General features: G+C 41.9%; 1 protein-coding gene and 1 pseudogene across 7 annotated transcripts in view; one reads left to right on the top strand and one right to left on the bottom strand.

Moving 5' to 3' along the window:
* Positions 1 to 1,550: 1,550 nt before the first annotated feature.
* On the top strand, positions 1,551 to 6,615 carry LOC121624937 (annotated as a pseudogene).
* A 201-nt stretch (positions 6,616 to 6,816) lies between these two features.
* Positions 6,817 to 22,770, bottom strand: part of si:ch73-103b11.2 (protein outspread) — a 49,277-nt gene continuing 33,323 nt past the window's right edge. For 4 of the 7 annotated variants that reach the window (XM_041962115.1, XM_041962114.1, XM_041962118.1 and 1 more), the window contains 16 exons: positions 22,232 to 22,288; positions 22,043 to 22,111; positions 21,838 to 21,927; positions 19,601 to 19,710; positions 19,412 to 19,450; positions 17,575 to 18,358; positions 17,366 to 17,482; positions 12,724 to 16,458; positions 11,647 to 11,794; positions 11,448 to 11,553; positions 11,142 to 11,301; positions 10,952 to 11,059; positions 10,786 to 10,872; positions 10,496 to 10,658; positions 9,515 to 9,588; positions 6,817 to 8,206 (listed from right to left, as the gene is read on the bottom strand). In XM_041962115.1, coding sequence (XP_041818049.1) covers positions 8,135 to 8,206; positions 9,515 to 9,588; positions 10,496 to 10,658; positions 10,786 to 10,872; positions 10,952 to 11,059; positions 11,142 to 11,301; positions 11,448 to 11,553; positions 11,647 to 11,794; positions 12,724 to 16,458; positions 17,366 to 17,482; positions 17,575 to 18,358; positions 19,412 to 19,450; positions 19,601 to 19,710; positions 21,838 to 21,927; positions 22,043 to 22,111; positions 22,232 to 22,288 — 5,919 coding nt within the window. In that variant the 3' untranslated portion in view covers positions 6,817 to 8,134. Of the gene's footprint in view, positions 8,207 to 9,144; positions 9,228 to 9,514; positions 9,589 to 10,495; positions 10,659 to 10,785; positions 10,873 to 10,951; positions 11,060 to 11,141; positions 11,302 to 11,447; positions 11,554 to 11,646; positions 11,795 to 12,723; positions 16,459 to 17,365; positions 17,483 to 17,574; positions 18,359 to 19,411; positions 19,451 to 19,600; positions 19,711 to 21,837; positions 21,928 to 22,042; positions 22,112 to 22,231; positions 22,289 to 22,770 lie in introns of all 7 variants that reach the window. The other 3 variants (XM_041962116.1, XM_041962119.1, XR_006007872.1) reach the window with 2 other exon arrangements.

Here is a 22,770-nt window from a genome sequence, read left to right as displayed (position 1 = left end):
AGAGACAATCCTTTGAATGGATTTGTAAATACTGTAATTACAATAAATGTAAGTAAAATGTTTTAAAGGGTAAATGGTTTTATATGGATGATGTCATGTTGGACTGCATCATTTCACTTGATGACAATCAATTGTATTAAACACACTGTATTTCTTTGAATAAAATGAATAGAAAACAAAGAGTGTCGTTCTTTTTGGGAAAGTGGAATAATAACCGGGAAGAGAAAGGAGCAAGATACACACAATATAATGAAATAATAATATTTGGATCCAATGGTGTAAATCAGTTATGTTCATCAGTTTGATGTTGAGGCCCGCTGGGAAAGACCTCGAGGCCATTTTTAGTCTAAATAAAAGACAAACAGATCTGACTCTCCCCTACCTGTCCTGACATCGTCGAGCGGCTGTGCTAAAGGTGAAGCAGCTCCTTAAGCTAAACTGCCATCAGAGAGTTCACCTGCTCTGCCTCTGCTTGTGGATCCAGGATCCTACCCCTGCAAAGGTCAGGGCCCCGGGGGCCGAGCTCCACACAGACCAAACAGAGGGCTACCTGCCGCCTAGCGTTGGGCCGCCACGCATCTTCTGGCCCTTTCACCACCTTCACACTGAACAGGTGGAAGGAAGCGGGAAAGGTCAGCTGCCACGACCAGAAGAGCCCACAGTGGATGTTCAGCCTGGAGAGGTCAAAATGTCGGCCTCATCTTTTTTACTTTTGTCAAGTTCTTACAAAAATCATGTTTAAATGTTACAAACTGGTCCATAAAAACAAAGCTGGTATCTAAGTAAGATTGTCATGATCTGAGTAAGATTTTTATTTTCAGTTATCGTACATTATATGTACATACATATATATTAAAAAAAAAAAACTGTGTTTGTGCATTCATACAGAAAAAACATCCATCAGTCTTTCCTCACTAAAGTAAGGCTGTAAAAATTCCTTCGGCCAAAAAATGACATTGACATTTTTGTAACAAAGATTTTGTCAGTATTAATCTAAGGTTTTACAGTCGTTGTGCATAAAGAGAGGCAACAGAGCTGCTGAATCTCAGTGTTGGCACAAAGTCTCTGGCTGGCTCACGGGTTCTGCTAAATGCTAATTTGAGTGTTGCAGACATGAAATTTCTGTAGTTCACTTAAATCAGGATCTAAGCAGATAGCGCCCTCTTGTGGACAGATGATTTAGAGCCAGATGGACAGCATGATGTATTCAGCACTTACACAGGGCATGTCCAGACTATTCCACAAATGGCCGTGCGGCTGCAGGTTTTCATTCCAACCAAGGAGGAGCACACCAGGCTGGACTCATTTAATCAGCTGATATCAGTCTTCAGCTTATTATTAGGTCACCTCTTGATTGGTTGAATAAAAACCTGCTGCTTCACGACCCTTTATGGATTAGTTCGGACACAGTGCTCAAAACAAGGCAAGAAATGATAGAAGCTCACTGTGATGATCTCTTTCTTGGTCATTTGACAACGTCACAATCAGTCACTGTAAGTCCATACATAACAGTGTGAAAAAATCCTTCCCCAAACAGAGATTTAGAGAACTGATGCCAGTTAGAATAGAGCTGTGGTGTATTAGAGCAGCATAAGAAGAGGAAAAAAGGTAAGTTGTTGGAATATACTTAATGGTGCTGCAAAAAAATCAAATTTAGACTAAATTCAAGTTAATTTACATATTCAAATGAAAAACATAATGTTGTAGAGCCAGGGTGCAGGAAGTGAGCCAGTGCTGTAAGTGAGTAAGAAGACGGTCACACTGCAAGAAGTAAAAGAAGAAAATCGAACTTTAACAATAAGGTGTGTAAAGGTCGTTAACGGTGATTTCCTGCATGCAGTTATGAAGGCCAGAGAAGTAAAAGAAAGGCCAGATTTCCTTTGTTGCCTGACTCTGACCATTCACTGCAACTCTGGCTCCTCAGGCTAAGTTACGACTGATTCATGCAGAATGAATGCTATTTCAAATCCAGTCACATAGTTAAATCAAATCAAGCTTGAAACTGAAAGAACGATTTGTTTATTTCACTTCACGGTTATAGCTACTGTATTTGTATCTACATTTTGCTATATTCAAATCAAAGAGGGTAATTATGTTTCACAGTGAAGAAACCTTAAACATTAAGGGGGCTATAACCAATATTATGATATATCACCCAAAGATGCAAAAAAATCTGCGCATTGAAATTCTTCGTCTCTTCAGGGCAATTTCAGCACAGCTACTTTGTTAGATTATTTTTTAACTTCCCTCTTCTCTCAACATATTTTTAGATTTTTTTGGTCAGTGCAGAAGAAGCTGATGGTGCGAACTGTACTGTTCCTGCTTCTGCTCAGCGCCTCGGCCTGCTGTGGTTTTGGCTTTAGAGGCTGCTCTCAGAACTTCCCCATGACAGGCATCATGTGGTGCTTCAACCGGAACATCGCCAACCTCTCTGATGTCGTTGGCATGATGCCAGAGAACACGACAACGATCAACCTGTCCAACAACAAGATCCAAGCCATCCCACCTGCATCATTCAGTCAGGTGCTAGGGCTCAAACACCTGGACCTGAGCCAGAACCAGCTGGTCTCTCTAAAAGGAGGAGAATTCAGAGGCCTTGATGTCCTGGATTTTCTCAATCTCACCTGCAACAATATCTCATACGTCCACTCCAGTGCCTTTGATGGACTCGCAGGGCTGCAAACTCTGCTTCTGACCCACAACATACTCCAAACAATCTCCCCAGGTATCTTCATTTCCCTTCCGGCAATACAAGAAGTCAATCTATCTCTGAACAGGCTCAAGGTTTTCAGCTGTGAAGACTTTCATGGATCCTCCACCCTTCTGCGGCTCGATCTTTTCGCAAACAACATCCAGAGGGTTAACGTGAGCTGTTTCCCTGCCCTCGAGTACATCTGGCTGTCCAATAACTCAAAGCTGGAGCTGCAGCCAGATGTTTTTGCCTCCAACCCCGGGCTGAAGAGTCTGCTTTGTCAGGGAGTTAAAGCAGAAGTGCTGCTGGGACTCTCTGCAGAGACAAAGAAGAATCTGTCTTGGGTGGCATTTTCTCTGTTTGTGGAGAAATCTCCGTTGACTATCTGTGGAGTGCTAAAAGGACTGGACCAACTTAAGAGAGTAGAGGTACAGTAAGTGCACATGCTGAGATGCAGCATCTCGTTGTTTATGCAAAATCTATGTTCTTTTATTAATGTGTTTTAAAGAAACATTACGCACATTTACTTTGATACAGGTTGACTTGAAAGGATCCAGATTACCTCAGATAAACTCCAGCCTGCTGGACTGTGCCACTCCACCTGTGGTTGTGATTGCGGACGCAAACCTGGGGAATGTTGCCCGGTTGTCGCTGGGGAGGGGGAACACGAGCAGACTTTACCTCATCAACTGCGGTTTGAAGCAGATATCTCGCACAACGTTTGACTACCAAGGACTGAAAACGCTGCAGCTGAATCAAAATAAGGTCGTCATTCAGCAGGACACATTCAAAGGCCTGACCCAGCTCACCTTTCTGAGCTTCGACAAGAGCAAAATCCGTGACATCAACCCAAACTGGTTCATCCCACTTAAGAACCTGACTCGCCTGTCCCTCATGAAAAATGAAATCACAGAGTTGACACGAAATGTATTTAGTGCCCTTACTCGACTTGAGCAGCTCTACCTGCAGTTCAACCTGCTCAAATACATCACCAAGAAGCCCTTCAGTAAGCTGCGGAGGCTAACGAAGCTCAACCTCAGTTTAAACATCATTGATTTCATTGAAGAAGGCTCCTTCCAAGACCTAAAGAAGCTCAAGTATGGAGTATCCTCCGCTTGCATGTTTATCTTTCCTCAGCTTTGCCCACCGCCCATTTGTTAACACATCTATCTAGAAATTTGTTCTGTACAACAACCGACTTCATTTTAAATCCTATGAAACTCCTTTCATCAACCTTACTTCTCTAGAGGTAAGATATAATTTAAGTCAATTATTGACATGGATGATGCACTGTCTTTATCAATCTACCTTTCAATGTTTACCTGTCTTCTATGTCTAATTGGAGTATCTGGAGATGAACTACCAGGGTCCCGGAGGTCAAGGCATTGGTAACATCGGACCGCATTTCTTTCAAGGTCCAAGTCAACTCACCTCAGTTGCCATCGGGCACAGCATCATGGTCGACTTCCATCCTGACGCCTTCGCTCCTCTGGCCAATTTGAAATTCTTGTACGTGGCTGGGGTGGTTATGAAAACGACCAACCTGAGCGCAGTATTGTCCCCTCTGAAGAAGCTGAAGAAGCTGACTCTTTACAGGGCAGACCTCGATGCTCTGCCTGCTAAACTGATGCCTCCAGATAATACCCTGGAGATTCTCAAAGTCCAGTCGAACCACCTCCACACTGTGGACAAAACGATGCTGGATGCTCTGCCAAGGTAGAGGAGCTAAGATAAGATAAGCTAAGTTAAGATAAAACTTTATTTATCCCCAGCCGGGGAAATTTGGGCATTACAGCAGCATGTGATAGCAGTGGGAAGAAAAATAGCAGCAGAGGTAGAGAACATTCAAACAAAATGAAATTTGACTATATAAAAGAAAATTAAAATATGTAGAAAAATATATAAAAATATGTAAAAAGTATGTAATACCCCAGTAGCTGTTAAAAACAATAAATAGTGTCACCACTATTGCACAGAAGCATAAAATATACAAAAAGTAAATGACATGTAATATTGCACAGAATGTAAAAGGAAAAATGTAATATTGCACAAAATGTATGGATATGAGCTTAATTTGTCAAAAAACACAGCGTTATGTTAATTGAGTGCTATTGAGTTAGCTAGCAAAAAGCACTTCATGGAATGGAGATAATTAGCATTCCAGGAGTTAGCCTCACTCCTGTCTGTACGGTAACCATGAAGCTGCTGCTGGCAGCCTTTAAAGGGGGAAACAGTTGTTTGACTCTTTACTTTTGTCACAAAATCCACCGACCAGCACTTCTAATGCTCAGTGAAGCCAAACAGCCGGACACAGTAACTTCCTGTCCTCTCTGTTGGTTGCCTGGTAACCCTCGTAATACTACAACTTTTTGCAGTTTTGGTTTTGCAAGCAAACAAGCATATAAGGTTTTAATTAGCAAGTTTTTTGTTTTTCTTTTAACCTTTGTACAAAATCAGGGTACCTTCATTTCCAGTCTTTATGCTAAGCTAAGCTAACAGACTGTTTGCACCCCTTTCCAAAGATTGGTGGCAATCTCCTAGTGAATTAGCATATTTCTCATAAATAAATTCAGATTTTCCACCCTGACCCTGTTGCTCTTGATGTTTGTGCATGTGCATCATCGCCTGCTTGACCCACTGATGCACTTTCATCCTGGGCCTAAACTTACAGTTGTCTGGACACCGTGATTAATTTACTTTGTCCAACAACAATCTCACAAGATGGTCTGATGTACATTATGTTCACTTGTCTAAAAGAGGATTTCAAACCATGCTTTCTATCAACCATTATCAACTTAATATACTGCAGATAAAATCAGCAAAGTTGGTGCATGTTTGTGTGTTTCCAGATTGCGTTTTTTGGACATTACAGAAAACCCACTTACATGCAGCTGTGATAATGCCTGGTTCAAGACCTGGGCCATCCACAACACGTATACACAGGTAATAGAAGTATTATTGCAGGTTATATAAGAAATACATGGCTACGGCTTTCTTTGACTGCTCAAATGATACAATTTTCTTGCTTTTATTGTTAAACTTCCCTCCAGGTGTCCTACTTGTACAACCTGAAGTGTGACAATGACAGGAGATCTGCTTACCTGTGGCAGTTTGACGATAAGGCCTGCTCCTACGAACATGTTTCCTTCACGCTCTTCGTCGCCTGCTCTGTGGTGGATGTATTGTTTGTATGTGTGTGTGTGGCCTGGCACACGCATGGCTCTGCTCTGCGCTACCTGCTGCTCATCCTCAGGGCAAAACTACGTGGACGCAGGGAGGGAACAGGGGCCAGATTCCAGTATGATGCATTCATCTCCTACAGCCATCATTGCTGCCTAACAAAAAGTGCTCCTACATACAGCTGGGTACTCTTCCTGAGGACCTTTCCATGGCGTTTTAAGTGTAGTGTGCATTGTTTCTATGATATATGTGATTGGTTTTCATATGAATGAGTTGGCAGCTATAACTTCACTTTAAGTACCTGTCAGTGGCTTGTTAAATGTCTGTTTTATGTTGTTGAAAGTTAAGAGATAAATGCAGACAATACATAAAAAGAACACATCTCTCTACAGCTTGTACATTAGCGTCTGAAAGCTCCGTCCACTGTGCAGACTTACTGTAGACTAAGCTCAACTGTTTTTTGCAAGAATTCTGACTGCGGAAACTTATCTCAGTCGTCCTCAGAAAATTTAGTTGGATAAAACTGTACAAGAGTAGTTGAGGGATGGGTTTAAAGGCCAGTTTTACAAGTTTAAACTGATTTGCTTTGGTGACTGTAATATTTCAGAAATGCTGTCTGAAACAGCTACAATACTGTATAAATCTGTTCCTTTTATATGACTGCACGGTGGGAAAAATACTGTAAGAAGTTAAAATCTGTATTTAGATTCTAGGTAGGCGGTTTCCTCACTCCACCTGGTAGGAGTGATGAATTACAATAGAATAAACCTCATCTGATAGACACTGTGTTTGCTTGAGTAACTTGTTGTGACTGAGGAGCCTCCAATGGAAAGAAAAGCTTAACCACAATTCACCACTGCCAAAGTGGTTCATCATCATGTGGATTTCCATCCTTTCAGTTAGCTATAGCAAAAATGTAATATCATAATATTATTCCTCCAAGATTTCCAAACACTTCATTTATTTGACGTTATACATTCAAATGAAAATAAAAAATATTCATATATATTTCATATAGAGCTAGTGAGCAAGGTACAAGTTTAAAACAAAACACAGAAGTCTTCCGTGTGGCATATATATATATACAAGGCGTGGTTTGAATACTATACAGTGTGTATCCATAGCTGCACGGTTTCATGGATGTTTAATATTCTTCACTCAGTTGAGGCACGACTAGATTTCAGTGAGAGGTCAGGGACTGGGCCGAGTGCTTCAAGACTGCCGCTTACAGTAAAACATTTCAATCTCAACACCTAAACAGTAGGACTTGCAAAGCAAAGCTTATTAGTGTTAAGAGTTCCACACTAAAGCATAAAGTAGGAAAATGAGGCAACATGATCATTCTGCAATTCAAATGATACTGTACAGTCATGCAAAGTCCTAAATAGTTTATCTGAGATGATGCTCTCACACCAAAGTCAAAACTGAGCAAACACAAATTCAGGTTTTAAGAAACTTAAAAGAAAGGAAAAAAAAAGTCCAGCATCACTAACAAGTCACGGTTGTTCACTAAATTTGACAGAAGTCAGGATGTTTGGTTGCACTGCAATAATCGACTTGAAGTCACTACACCAATTTTAGACAAATAAAAAAGATTCCTTAAGTAGTCAAGTGATAAGTGCAATCCCACCCCTCTTTACCCCCTTCACACACAGACACTCCTTTTTATAAAACTCTCATACATAAGCAAGTTAAGCATCACATTGATTTCCACTATCAATCAAACCATAGTTACAGTACAGCAGATGCCCCAACAATCAATAGCAAACCATACTCTTACATATATCCAGTAGTTATGTACAACAGAACTGGTGCAACATTAAACACATTAAAATTATTAGATATAGAAACTGTAACAATATAAAATACAGCAGATACTTAATTCATATTGGGAAATATATATTATTCATACTGTGTATTGCTGTCTGTTTTGGCATTCTGGAGGATCAATAAAAATGCTGTCATTTATCCCTCTCGCAGCTTATTTGACACCACTTGGACAGATCGTACATCTAAGGATTTTTTAACCTTACACAGGATTGATTCAATAAAACTTTTTTCCATGAATTAAAAAAAAAAAATCCAACAAAAATCTGTCAAAACGTATCAGAGGCATGGAAGCAGCAGGTCCAGGCTGAGAACTGACCTTAATAAATTTATTCCATTTCCTATGAGAGGCTTCAGCTGATGCTGGCACGGCCGTAGCAATCTGACCTCAAACCAAGGTCAGAGAAGAGAAAAGAAACTTCAGACTCTCGATATTCAAATCCTTTTGGAATCTTTCGCCTCAAAAAGCTTCATACGCTCCTGCACAGTCAGTCCCTCTTTCAGGCTCTGTTAAAGATAAGAAAATAATTTGCCCTTACTAGATGGTAACAGCGCAGAGAAGAGGGTTTAATTCTTTTTACTTATTTCCGCTCTGGACGGCATATTTCAATCTCACTTAAAGATGTAAAGGAAAAAGTGGTTATGCTGGAATAGTCATGCCACAAAAAGAGTTCCTACTGGTGCACAAAATACACAAATACATTCAAAGACTAAAGGGTTTGAAAACTCACAAACAGACACAAGACAACATTTACAGACAGAGTTTTACATCAGCAGAACAAAACAATGTTGGAACATATGTGATATGTTGCCTAAAAAAATATGATAGACTACGTATGATGATCTGATTAATCCACAAGTAGTCATAGACCAAAACAGCTTGCATTTCTCCCTGTCAGCTTACTGTGAATTTGGAGGGCAACATATGGATGATGTTATTAAATATTAACTATGATCACCTGAAAACACTTCATCATTTTATGTTGGATTTTTAGGCTGCTAGTCTGGCTCTGTCCAAAGAAAGCAAATTCACCTACCTGCACCTCTACACCTCACTAATTAGAACGTTGTATCTCATTTGTTCAACCCACTGTAAAACCACAACTTTCCTTAGGCTGGTTGGCAGATTCTTTTTAACCTAGCCTGCTTACAGCCCTGTTTCCAGTCTTTATGCTAAGCTAAGATCGCATTTACCTCACAGACGTGAGAGTGGTATCGATTTTCTCACAACACAGTTCAGCGAAACTCTTTGAAAAACAGAGTATAGTGGAGGACTGCACCGCACTGTTTTTAACCTGCTAATGCTAAGGCCTGTGATATTCAACTGAGGGGTGGACACTGCAATCAGCTTTGGTGGTGCAGGTTGGGGCAAAAAAGGAAGGGTTTGGTGGAGATCATGCGAGGGTGGCAAGGGCATGCTTTGCTCTACATCAGGATATACCTACAGCACATCTTGGGGCGGGGGTTGGGGGGGAATCATCCCACAATGGGAGTGTCAGCTATCCCATGAGACCTGTTCAGTGACAGACTGATGGACAAAACAGACAGATGACAAACTTACAGGACAAGAGTAAAAACGTCCCGACCGTCCAGCTGTGGAACACATATCCACAGGGTGTGGTGGCTGAACGGTTAACAGTGATAAACGTCTGCGCGACAAAGGCTTGAACATCACATCACAACACACAGCAAACTGAAATGACAGCTCGAGAGCGCAAAGGTTTTTTACTCGATCTGTTTGTCTGAACTTCAGACTGTAATTAGGGAAGGAAAAACAATAATGATAATATAAAAATAATATTTAAAAAAACTCACCTTTGACCTTACGCCTCTTGATTGCTTGGACTGCTTTTTCATGAAATCTGGATTACTTTTTGATTTCATGATATCTAAAAACACAATGAAGGCATGCCATTATTATAACAAACTCCAAGAAGCATGACAGGATCACAAGAAGAACAATCTCAAAGCGATACCTATCCAGTCTAACAGTTGCACTGGTTATGCTTCTTAACTGCTAGATACACACCTGTGGAGTATATTACAGCCTCTCTAATTCATTTGTTTCACTGAATCAAGCACTCATTTGCTGGCATTCCTCAAACTCTTTGTTTTTAACAGTTCTGGTGTCTGAATGATTAAAGTTCATTTTCTCTAAAACCTTGATAGGGTCACTAGAGACCCAAGTTATGTAAGTGTGGTACAGCTGTTATTGCTGGATGCAAGTGATAGCAGGTAATGTTGTCCTGTTTTGCCTCATGACGGCGCCGTCATCTCATTGTTACTATGAATAAATAAAGGCATAATGAAGAAAAAGTTTGTTTGTAACAGCTTCCTGTCACAATAACATGATGATGCAGCACCTGGATGTCATGTTTAATGCAAAGCAGCAGTTTCTTTATTAGTGGAGAGTTTTGGTGACAGCAGCTCTGGAAGTGAAGATGTACCTGAGGCTGCTGATGAGGAGGAAACTGTTTGTGTTCCATTTATGAATCAAATCAATTAAAAACAGAGCTGGATCATAAGAGGACAAAGCCAGGTCAGATTACACTGATACTCATACTCAAACTCATATGAACTTGCTGCTATAAAATCACAAGTAGTAATCCCGGACAAATGTTCAACATGGGGGTCCAGAAGATAAAATGGAAAAAAAATAATATTGTGTGTTAGTAATGTTAATATTACGTTACAAAATCGATCTGCCTGATATAAGTGCCACGTTGCTAGAGATCTGAGGTGTGTAGGAATGTTTGTGCATCTATCAGGAATAAATGGAGCACAAGCTTTCTTTACCGTATCCAGATGTGACCGTTCCATCGACGGTCCTCTCGCCTAAAGCTTCTGTGGCAATGAGCAGCTTCTCCTTCAGCTTGCTGATGTCGCAGTCCGCCTTTGCTTTCACAATGCTGAGCTCTGTATAGATGTCCTTATATTTGTCTGTGGCATATTTCTTGTCCTGTTAAAATGAAATCATTGATCGTGCCTCGAAGTCTCTTACATTTTACTCTAAGACATGAAGAAATACAGGTACAAACCTTCATCAAACTTGCACTTTGTAAAACATAAAGACTGGTTTAGCTTACCCTTAAAGCAGACTGCAGTTCATCCTTCAAAGAGTGGATTTCCTGTTTAAGATACTGGATCTCGGACTCCTTAATTCGTAGCAACACCTACAAGATGGAGAGACACTTGTAAGATTAAAAGGAAATCCTTAGAGTGTGCATGTGTGTGTGTTTACACATATCGTACCTCCAGTTCATACACATCTTTGCCCTGGGTAAGTGGTGACAGCGCTGTTTCGCCACTGAAACAGGAGCGCATCCGAGTGATCTCTGCGGTCAGTCGGTTATTTAATTCCTGTTGGACAGAATGAAGTTATGTTTGAACCCGTGGACAGACATGCTTTTCTGCGTACAGGCGCATGTGTGTGCATTCAAACCTGGTTGTGAGCGTTTAGCTCCTGGTTCTCTCTCTGACACTGCCTGAGGGCCTGCCTCTCGGCCTCCAGTGCCTGGGCCAGGTGAGCGTTCTCCAGACATTTCTGAGAGTACTGCTCTGACAACACCTCCAGTTCTCTCTGGATGGACTGCAGCTCCTCCCTAAACAGTCAGATCATCACAGTATCAACTGAAATTTCATCTCATCGGTTTAAAGAAAAAGTCCTAACATCAAAACTCTTTTCCAGGGAATAGTGCTTCTCATTCGCAAAGTTGAATAGCTTTCATGTCCTTGTCAGAAAACATACTCGTATTGTAAGCGAAGTTCATCGATGTCAGAGTTCAGTCCGCTCAGTTGGGAGCGATGGGTCTTCTCCATTTCCTCCTTGTGTGCATTCTTCATAGCTTCAATAGCTACATTAAAGATAGATCACACACTCAATTACTGCATGTCAGTCTTGTTTAATGTATAGCGCATGTGGGTGGTAATGCAGTTCATGTCTGTACCAGCAATCGTGGCAGCAGTCTCCTCAGCCAACAGTCTCTCTCGCTCCTCCATAAGTTTGGAAATCTCCCTCTGATGCTGCCTCTGGAGGTCTTGTATTACCTTCTGGTGGGTTTCTTCCATTGCTGCAAAGCCACGCTCACACGTGGCCTGTGGGAAGAAAAGGTCAACAATCTGTCATCAAATTGAATTTTGTGCTTACCACTTACACTTGTATTTGTGACTATAGATCAGTGGTTCACTAGACTCCATGCTGTGTTGTGCAAAATCAGTGACAGAAGCCATGCATGCTTTTTCTAATCTAAAGCCCAGCTATGTTAGTAAGAGCCAGTTAAACAGTGAAATTCTAATCCAGCGCAGCTCTATTTTTGTCATTAATAGAGTAGATTAATAAGCTTGCTGCTATTTCTGAATGTGGGAAATGGTGCCGAAATGAGGAGGCCATGTTGGAGGCAAGTGATATCAACCTGCAGCGGACTGCTTTGCTTCATTATGTACAACTTATAGGGATGTCCCAACCTGGTATCTCCTATATAATGTCATTTTATCATTGAGGTGTATTGCAAACTTAATGGTGGCACTAGAGGATCAGGGGATCACCACAGTCATTAGGATTCATCATTTGGGGGCCATGCCTGTACCACATTTTGTGCCAAGCCATCTAATAGATGTGGATATATATCACAAGATGCTGATGATACATTTGACCCTCTATTGGCTCTAGATGGAAAGTTGGGATCACTGAAGGAGGCAATCCACCCAGTAACCATAGCTATTGCTATCCCATTTCAGAGTGAATACTACATATTTATTTAAGTATATGTATTTAATGGGGGGATTGGGACATGTCTAAAAACTACAATTACAAGTATCTTAACATTTTTGAGCAAACTGATGTAATCTAGGTTCCAAATTTCATAAATCTACAAATCTCAAATCACACCATTTCCCAACTCCAAATCTTTTAAACATATTAGTAGATTGTTGAACTATAACTATTTATCTACAACTTTGATTTATTAAAAAAAAAAAAAAAAAAGAAAAAAAGATCCACTAAGGTAAAATGAAAGAGCAAAAACCTTAAGACTTTCAAAGTCTCTCTGGTATTTCTCTCTCAGGCTGGCCACATCTCCTTCTAGGTGCTTGTTCTCCAGTTCATCCCTCATGGTGTTCATCTGAGTCTCCAGCTCCTGGATCCGATCCTTCAAAACCACCATGGAGTCCACTTCTGACATAGTCTGTGCATTCTCCCCCTTCCCCTGCTCCTCCTCTTCCATTGGTGTAGTAGCCTCATCACAGGGAGGCAAATGGGAAACATCAGGACCTTTTTTGTCCTGTTGGTACTCTTGGACAAATTGAATGTTTTCCACATACTGGGAATGTAACTTGTCCAGCTCCTCTTTGTGGATTTGCTGGAGCTCACAGATTCTCTGTTCAAACTGCTCCTCCAGTTTCCTCACATGACTCTCATGCCGCTCCTCCATGGTGTCCATGTCCACCAGTAGAACCTCCAGCTTTCGTTGACTGTCAGCTGTGGTCTCCATGAGGGCCAGCTCTGTTGAGGCACGGCCTTTCTCTGCTTGGCTGAGCTCTTGCTTGTGCCTCCGCTTCAGCTCTTCAGTCTCCTTCTGGAAATGCTCCTCCAGGACAGCCAGTTGGTCTTGCTGCTGGGAGAGCTGGTTCATACGTTTGCTGATCTCACCCTTTAGTGTTTGGTTCTCCTTCTGGAGAGTGCCCACTGTCTGTGAGAAGTTAAGGCGCTCCTCCTGTAAGGATGCTTCATATTTCTCTTGGATAGCATTGACATTGTGGGCATGCTGCTGGACCAGATCATCCATGTTCTGACCTGTCTGTTTACACCAGCCCAACTCTTGTTCATGCATGGCCCGTAACCTACATGCCACATAAGCCACTTGAGCCTGAATTAGGGCTTCGCGCATACAAAGAGAGGTACTCGTGAAATTGTGTGATGTTTGGTGCCCTAGAAGAGCATGGATCATTTTAGCCAGGCCAGGGTGGTTCCCACCGCTTTCTATCTCTTGAGCATACTTATGAAGGATTGCGGCTTGTCTTTGAAGCTCATCAGCCAGGTTGACATGTGCATTTTGCATTGATTCAACAGAGTCAACACCACAAGAGGGCATTTCTCCAGCCAAGTGTTCGTCTACAATTTCCTCAGCTAGGTCTCTAGCCTCCTCCATTTCAATCTGCTCCATGTAGGGAGCAAGTTCAGGGGGGTGGATGTCAGCTAACCTTTGTTTACCGAACCCAAAGTTATTTTTGACTTCTTTAATTACATTTTTCAAATCAGCTCTTTTGGAAGCTTCAACAATTGCTTTCAGAGCCATTTCCCTTTGATGTAGGTTGCTTCGTGCTTCAGTCAGCTCCCTTTTCAGAATTTTGAATTTCTCATCATAGCAGTGTTTAAGGTTTTGAATAGAGTAGGCAAGTTCTGCTTTAATGAAGGTGTTAAAGATAACGGTGGCATCAACATCTACATCAGCTGAAACTCTGCCCTCTTTGGATTTAGCAACATCTGTCTCAGCTTTCTCCAATTCTTTCCAAAATGCGCTCTCTAACATCAACTTCCTGGTCAAGACATCAGCATAAACTATGGCCAAGCAATCTTTGTCACTCCTTTTAATGTTCTCTATGTCCTCCCATATCTCTGCAAGAGTTTGTAGGACGTCAGACTTTGAAGTCTGTATTAACAAAGCCATCTTGTTCAACACGACTGCCTCAAAAGACAGAGTTTTGGCAAAGAGGTGCAACGCATCTTTATCTAGAGTCTCTGGGGTTTCATTTGGATGGACAACTGGTGATTGCTCTTCCAGCGTCTTCTGTCCTTGTCTGATGTAAAGTGATGCATTGAACAAATCGCTCTCTATCTCTGACAAGGAGTGCAGCTGTGAATCAATGGTATCATGAGAGCCACTGAGAATAATCTTGACTTTCTCACGACTATTTTCCACACACACCAGGGCCATGGCGTAATGCTTATTGGCAGCACTATGCTGCATCCCACTTCCACAACTAAGATCTTTATCAGGGTTAGGCTTTGTTTCTGACAGCTTTAGATCAACATTGGATATCTGTTCTGCTTGGATGGATCGTTCTTCTAGATTCTGTGTCAGGTTTCTTAGTTTTTCCTCGGTGGCCAGCAGTTTAGTCTCTAGAGCATGTATAATAGAGATAAACTTCTCTGGGTCACTACTGTGAGGGAACGTGATATCAGAGGAGACATTTCCTTCAGTTAGATGGATGTCTTCATTTACATCCTGATTACCTTTTTGTCTTGTGTCTGCAAAGGTACTGCTCAAATGGCTAGTGTCCATGCCTTCTAGATTTATGTATTTTTGGCACTGAATACTGGAAAAACGTATCCTTGGTCTCTTAGCTTGAGACTCCTTGTCATCTAGGGAGATCTCCGTCTTTGAAAGTGGGAGGTCTGTGTTTGGTGATAAGGAGACAGATGTTTTAAGCCGTCCCTTCTTGCTCTGTGCTGGGATTTGCTGCCTTTCCATGTGTAGGTCAGCATAACCCAGCTGCAGGGCATTGAGATGCTGCTCTAGCTCTGCTATACGGTCCTCTGCAACCACAAGCTTAGCTTGCAGATCCTTTTCAGCACTACAGGGCTCAACCTTATCTAAGAGGCTTTGCGTCATTTGACAAAGAAGCTCCTCCTTAGCTTGCAACTTCTGTTCTGTTTCCTCCAAGCTGTTGCCAAGTGCAGTCATTTTAACAAGGGCCTCTTTTAAGTCGTCTTCCTTGCGTTCTACCAGCCTCTCATACATCTCCTTAGTTTGTCGGATCTCTTCTTCTTTTTCTCTAAGGAACTGGCTAATTTTCTGAAATTCTTTGGTAGCCCTCTCATATGAGTGCTCCAGGGTGTTGTAATCAGCCTCTTCCGTTTCCAGACGATTACGGAGCTTATTCACCTCACGGTCTGCTTCGGCAATCTGGTTAAGAAGCTCCTGACAGCGGCAAGTTAGACGACCTTTCTCTTCTTCTAGCCTACGCACACTCTCCCTCAGTGACTCAACCATGCCAGTCTTATGAGACAGCTCCTCTTGCAACTTTTGCATTTCCTCCTTGCATTCTTTCCCTCCTGAAGCCTGCCTCCCTCTTAACAGGGCCTCCACCTGCTGTTCAGCCTCCAGCAGTCTGTTCTCCATGTCTTTGTGAGCAGTTTCAGCCTCAGCTAATCTTCTACACAGATTCTGTCTTTCCCTTTCATGGCTCTCTTGCATACTATGCTGTTCCTTTCTCAGGCGCTCTTCCTTCAGTGCCTGTCCCTCCTCAGTAGCACTTAACCGAGCAGTCACTTCTTGCAGCCTCTCCTGTAACCTCTGTATCTCTCTCATGTGGTCTCGTTGCAGAGCTTGTTGGCGCTCCAGGTGCCTAAGGGCCTGGTTTCGCTCTAAGAGACTTGCCTCTACTTCACGGAGTCTATCTTCACTGTCCTTCAGCTGGGCTCGTAGGGTGGTCTCACTACGGCCATGTTCCTCTTCTTGTTCCTTTGAACGATCTTGCTCTAGCTTGAGCTCATTTCGCATTCTGGCCACCGCCTCTTCACTAGCCAAGATTTCAGCCATTGCAGACGCTAGTTTAGTCTGCAGAGCCTGAATATCAGTCTCATGGCGGTCTACGGCATACTGGGCTTCTGTGTAGCTTCTCTTTAGTGTCCGAATCTGTTGTTGAGCAATGTCCTGCTTGCGCTTTTGGGCCTCCAACTCGCCCTGCAAATCTTGATTAAGTGTGTGCAAGCGTTGCCATGGCACTCTGTGTGGCGAGGAGGAAGGGGGTGTTGCACTCTTGAAAAAGATGGATGAGACAGTTTCATTAATGACATCACCTCACTTCCCCTACCATATACGGAGAACCACATCTCGGGGGTTACCAGGAAAATAATTTTCTCCTCACTTTTAACAAGCTTCCACTGTGCTTTTTCAGAGGTGATTTGGAAATTGAAATTGAATACCAACTGTGACCTCCACGAAAACAAACAAACCAACAAGAAAAAAAACTTAAGTGGGTGGCTAACATTTAAAAATAAAAGTAGGCAAACTAATTAACCTGCAATATAAATGTGATGTGACACAACACAATGACATTCTGGTTCTTTGACGAGTTTGCTGTAGAAGTTAAAACTGCACAATGTGTAAAAGCAATTAGTTAAAGTCTGCAATTCTGAAACACCAAAAAGCATGCAGAAACCAAGCTCGAAAAGGACACACAGAAAAAGCACAAACGAACAGAGAGAGAAAAAGCACAGCGCAAGGCTTCTTGATCAAGTTTCTTACCTTATGCACATCAGACCAAATCAATAATTATCCCAGGAGATGTGAAACTCCGTAAAAACAGTTAGTGAAAACTCATGCTAAGAACTCCACAACCATGCATATCAGTTTCAGAGAATAAGCACCCACACCTGTTAGTAGAATTGTATACAAGTTACAGTAGGCACACATAAATCTCATCTATCATGAGGCAGAAGACTGTATAACAAAAATACAATACAGTACTGTCGCACAGTTAATAATGTTTACTGCACCACATGTTTCACCAGTACATCTAAACTATCTGGTAAACCTTAATACCATTCTAAACATTTTAATACTGAAGATTTCTTGGTCAAAATTCATGCTGCGACGCTATTTGTATATGGTGTCAATTTTACAAGTCAGACTACTCCTGCATGATGGATGGAGAGTGCAGTACCTGCAGCACATAGCCCTCTCTGGCAGTTTGTTCTCTCCCTAGTGCATTTTCCAACTGCTCTTTAAGGACGTTGTTTTGCTTCTGTAGTTGGTCCAGCTCCTTCTGCTTCTGTCCCAACTGAACAAAGAAAGAAGGAGAAGAAATAATGAATGACTGGCACAAGATGCTTAGACCATAAATATGCATATGACCACATTGGGGAAACAGACCTCTTTCTCTAGCAGCGCAGCAAGCTCATGTGCAGGCAGTCTGTCAGAGTTTCCAGAGTTTCCTAAACCTGTGTTGATGGGCACTTGCTTCTCTTCTCTTAACGGTGTGGTCTCCACCTGATGCCATCGCTGCTCAATCTCTTCTTGGACGTCTGAAGTTCTGTTGTCTTTCTTATCTCCACTAGCAGGATGCATGGCTGTAGGGTGGTCAACCTCCATTTTTGCTTGCTCTTGGCATTCAGGTATTGCTGGCTGTACCGGTGACGTAGTGTTCAGCGTCGAAGTCATGGTGACTGTAACAGTATTTGGCATGTGGGTTGCACTGGTTGTGCTATGTGGAGGGATTCCCCTCCTAACATTCTCCTTTTCTGCTTCTTCTGACATAGAAGGTGGGTGAGCACCTGACACAGAAGAGGTTTGGAGGGAGGAGGTAGAGACTGGAGAGGACGCTAATGAGGAAGGGGAAGAGGAGGGAGAGCAATAAGAGGAAGTAGTAGAGAATGATGAGCTGAGGTCGACTGTGTCCGCTCGTTCCTTCACAGGCTTTTGTGTCTGTTCCATTTTGAACTCAGACCAATCAAAAGTCTTGGAACGACCCTCTCGTCTGCGCTCACGAACACGGCTTTTACGAGGCTCAGAGGGAGGGGTGGAGGCATTGTTGCCAACTGGTTGTCTGTGAACATCAGACTTCACAGGGGCCTCAGGACTAGGGCTTGGCTCAGTTGTGGTCTGTGGACACGGCTCCAACATCACCTGGGTTTTTATCTTCTCCTCTGGGAGGGATCTGAATGCACAAAAACAAAACAAAAAACGCCAAAGAATTCAAAAAGATACATAAGATGGTTTTAACAAAAATAGATGATTTCCCACATTTACATCAGCTCAAGCTACAACACTGTTACATAAAGCTTGTCCGGACAAACAACAATGCATACATTTCTGGCAGAGCAGCATCATCTAATTGTGCATTAAAAGCATGACAAAAATCTGTGAGCATCAACAAAACGCTTACACGGTGCACTGCATTAGGCTGAAAGCAGCTTTAGTGTTTGCAGTCATGATCTGATGTAAGCCTGTTGCCTGTTTAAGTGCCATGTTAAAACAATTTGTGTAGTATCGTACAGTCAAGAATGTGTTTTACTGGTCGGCAGCTGTAGTGCTAAGGGGCAGAGCATCTTTTAAAAAGTGACCTGACGGAATAATCTATTTTCACCGTGCTGTGTGGAGTTGTCAGGCAGTGTGAGTAAGGGGAAAATGAGAAGGGACAGAGCTCAAGAATTAGAAAGAGGTGTCTGCGAGGCGTCTGTGCAGAAATACCAAAAATATCACACATTCTCCCTTTGGAGAGGGCTGCCTAAAGAGACACACTGGCAGCCTTAGGAGTGTGACTCAGTATACGATATCTCACAAGATGAGCCATCTGAAAGGTAATACTCAGCTTTTAAAAAAAACAAAAAGAAATGTTTAGGTTGTTAAAAAATCCTCAGGTGAACTGATCCAGAAACCTTTATATCCCAGCTCTTCTCTCTCTTCACTCTTTCTGTCCTCAGTTATGACTTTGTTGCTGTCCTGTGACCATGTCCAAATGTTACTGAGTGGACATTACAATGATCATTAAAATAAGTCTGTGCTGTTGATCAACAGCGGGCTGGGGAGATTATTCAAGTATGTTGATGTGATTGTGGTGTGTGTCTCTACAGTGTTGAACTGACAGGGAGACATTATTCAACAATCACATGACATAGGGTGGGACGACAAACACGCTAGGGCTGACATTGCTGAGCAGTAACATCACTGTTCGAGGAGGGGGAGATAATCAACACACAAGCACTCCAACCTGGGCTTCAGAACGGATAGTTTCAGAGAGATGTTTTTCCTGGAAGCAGGTTGAAAATACCGGTTGAGGGAGGAAGAGAAAGAAGGAAAGAGAGGGTGAGGAGGAGAGAGGGATTAAGATAAAAACAAGTGAGAAAAGTAGTTGTTATATCTGCCAGTGGCTGAAGTGTTAATCCTCTTTGGGTATTACCGGGTGACATCGGGGGCGATAGTGGGTCGCACATTCTTCATAATGGCCTGAATCCAGTTGCGACGGATTCCGGAGGTCATGGCCGACAGGGTGCATGCTCCCTCTTTACACTGAAAGCAGACAGGCATCTCATTGAAATGACTGACAGAGATGAGAGAATATGTAGATAAAAATACCTCTTTTGACACAAACATCTAAGCAAGCCTCAAATAAAATGAAGATATGCAGCAGTGGAATTGCCTCAGCAATGAAAGGCTTTTCCTGTTTCAGTGGACAGACTAATTTGTTCCTCTTCTTTCACTGGGTGTGACCAGAGGTGGGTAGAAAATTAACATTTAAAGTATTAGATGTCCTTCAGTAACTTCTTTAAAATAACTGTACTGTAAAAGCAGCTTAAATGCAATAGTTCTAACTCTAAATGGAGCAAAATAACTTCTACTACATTACAATCTCTTCTCCCTTGGCTCTCCATTGTCTGGTAGCCACCCCCCACTTAGCATGCCGTTTCATCATTAGTAGAATGATGGCTGGAGAAGAGCAGTGAAATGAGGCAAAACATCCTCAGCCTCATCCCCTCCTTTGCTTTACTGCATTTTGCTGTTTAACTACACCAAGCTTAGGTTTTGAAAGCTTGCTTTAACACCAAAAGTACTACACTGACACACAGCAGAAGAGAGAAGTGTATATTTGTAAGCCGTCACTACACCCACAATTGTTACACCACGTAGTTACAGAGGATGTCTCTGTTTAAAGTCCAATACAGTCAACTTTACTCCATACAAGCTCTGCTTGCTGTGATGTGACATTCTAGATTTTCTCCTCTGTGATTACTGCTTTTGTTTTCCACATGAACTGTTTACCTGCATGCAACCAAAGCCTGCTCAAATGTGATTGGTTAATACTACTTGGACAAAAAAAGGGAAACCCAAAAATCTTGTCCTTTGCCTAGAGATTCTGCTTTCATGTTGTTAATGTTCACCTGAACTGCCAATAAACTGAACATCATCTGGGTTTACCTTAAAATCTGCCCAATATGGGTGTTTTCAATGAACTGCCTTAAAGTGATCTAGAGTCTGTGTTTTACTATTGACTCTTTCAACAATCACATTAAACAATCAATTTTTAATCTTTTATGTGCAACTTTCAGATTTTTGCAGAATTGTTCTGCAGTAGACACCTCCTGTTAAACAGAGCATCCCACACTCAGTGGCCCTGTAACTCAGCTTTTCTGTGTGTGCAATAAATTGAACTTAAACCTTATATACAGTGACCTCTAGTGGAAATTAAGTGATTTTCTTCTAAGACCAGTTGTTCATGAAAGCTTCAATACATCAGGATTTTAACTTATATTATTCTCTATACTGCTTCAGCTGCTTTGACAGAACAACAGCCCCTTCCAGTCTGACCATGGAGCAGAGAGAGTAGACATAAATACTGGAGTTATTAATTTCTCGACACCAAACCCATGTTGTTCGCAGCCAGAGAGACAGCGATCCCCTTGACTTCTCTATTTCTGACATCCTCCAGAAAATAGCTGGGAGAGCTGCTTTAAGCAAATGTAAACAAAAGAATTGATCTGGTAGCTACGTTTTCCTCATATAACATTATTATGACACATGTAAGTCTGACAGGAACAAACCCCCCACAGACATCAAATGCATAACAAATGCATTGGATTGCAACTATATGTGTCCAGGAGTATTTTGCCAGCAACAAGTGCTAAAAATGTTTAACGGTCATGGGACTATATGACGAAAGTATTCTGTCATGCAGCAGGATCCACAAAATTGCACAACTGTTATGCAATTATGGTTCAGGTTAAAATGACCATCAACAAAATTGTTCTTAAAACAAGAGTGTTATTGAACAAATGTGGACAAGGACGGGGCTTTTGGATGCAAGAGGGTTAGGTAAACATACTGTACAGGACGAGGGGCACATGAGTTCAGAGAAACAAGCACAGCTGGCAACGACTGCAGCAGATTTAGACCACTATGATGTCAGCCTCACAGAGAGATGACAAGTCAAGTGACATCTGTCATGACAGACAAAGAATCGTTTCAGAAAGAGAAATGTTGAACCAATGAACCTGATACCTAAAGTTGCACCACATGGTGTCTGAGGCTGTTTATAGACTGGCAGGAGACAGCAGAGCTCAAGTGTATAGACAATGAGTCTCATCTTCCCTGATGATAAATGACTCAGGACAATTGACGACATGAAGAATCAACACTCACCAGAATTTGAAAGCCGTAATTCCTCTGGACTGGGAACTCTTTGACATCATAACATGTAGAAAGGTCAATCTCACCATCCAGTTCTGAAGCCTAAGGAACGACGTTAATGGACAAAACAGTGCAAAGAAAAACAAAAGCCTGTTAAGTGCCTATTCATTCAAATTAATGGGCAAAAACTGCACTGTCTCTTTTAGACAAGTTTTACCTCCTCGGCTATTGAGTCCTTGTAGTACCTTAAACTCTGATCTGTCAGGACAAACCAGTGTTTCTTCCACTAAGGGGACAGAGACACCATTAACTAGATTTCATCAGTCCTCTACAAGTGTAATAGGATCTTATTCAATAGGGGAGAGAAGCAAATGGTCATTTGATGCTGCTAATGAAAGCAAATTACCATTCCATCTTCATACAGCTTTGTCATCCATCCTTTTTTGAAGTTCAGCAGATCAGGCTGCAATTAAACAGATCACAGTGATGCGATATGGTGTGATGCAGCTAGATTAACTCATTAACAATCAATAACAGGAAATTCAGTCAACACTCTGAAGTGACTTTCAATTAAACATTAACTACAGAAAAGAAAGAACGAAAAGGAAGACAAAAGGGCAAAAACAAATAAAGCTATATCTTGTTGAGGCATTTTGCACTAATTTGTCACAATATTAGAAGCCGTTAGTAACTGAGTATTCATCATTGATGTAATCGGAATACATCACTGAAATCTCTCTGAACAGTACTGCATTTAGGTGCATCTGTTTACATTCAGGTCACTACCTCAGCTCATGAAGCATAAGTGCCGATACGTGGCTCCAGCTAACGAGACCGACTGGCGGGAGCTGGACTTTCCCTGTGAAACACAAACTGCTGCACACTGAAACCAAGCTCAAGTCTGTTTATAGACTCTAAAGTAAATCACTCGCCCAAAACTTGGCT

This window comes from Chelmon rostratus, chromosome 21 (genome assembly GCF_017976325.1).
Source record: "Chelmon rostratus isolate fCheRos1 chromosome 21, fCheRos1.pri, whole genome shotgun sequence".
Taxonomy (NCBI): Eukaryota; Metazoa; Chordata; class Actinopteri; order Chaetodontiformes; family Chaetodontidae; genus Chelmon; species Chelmon rostratus.
Note: the sequence above shows the minus strand (reverse complement) of the source record. Positions and strands in the feature narration are given on the sequence as shown.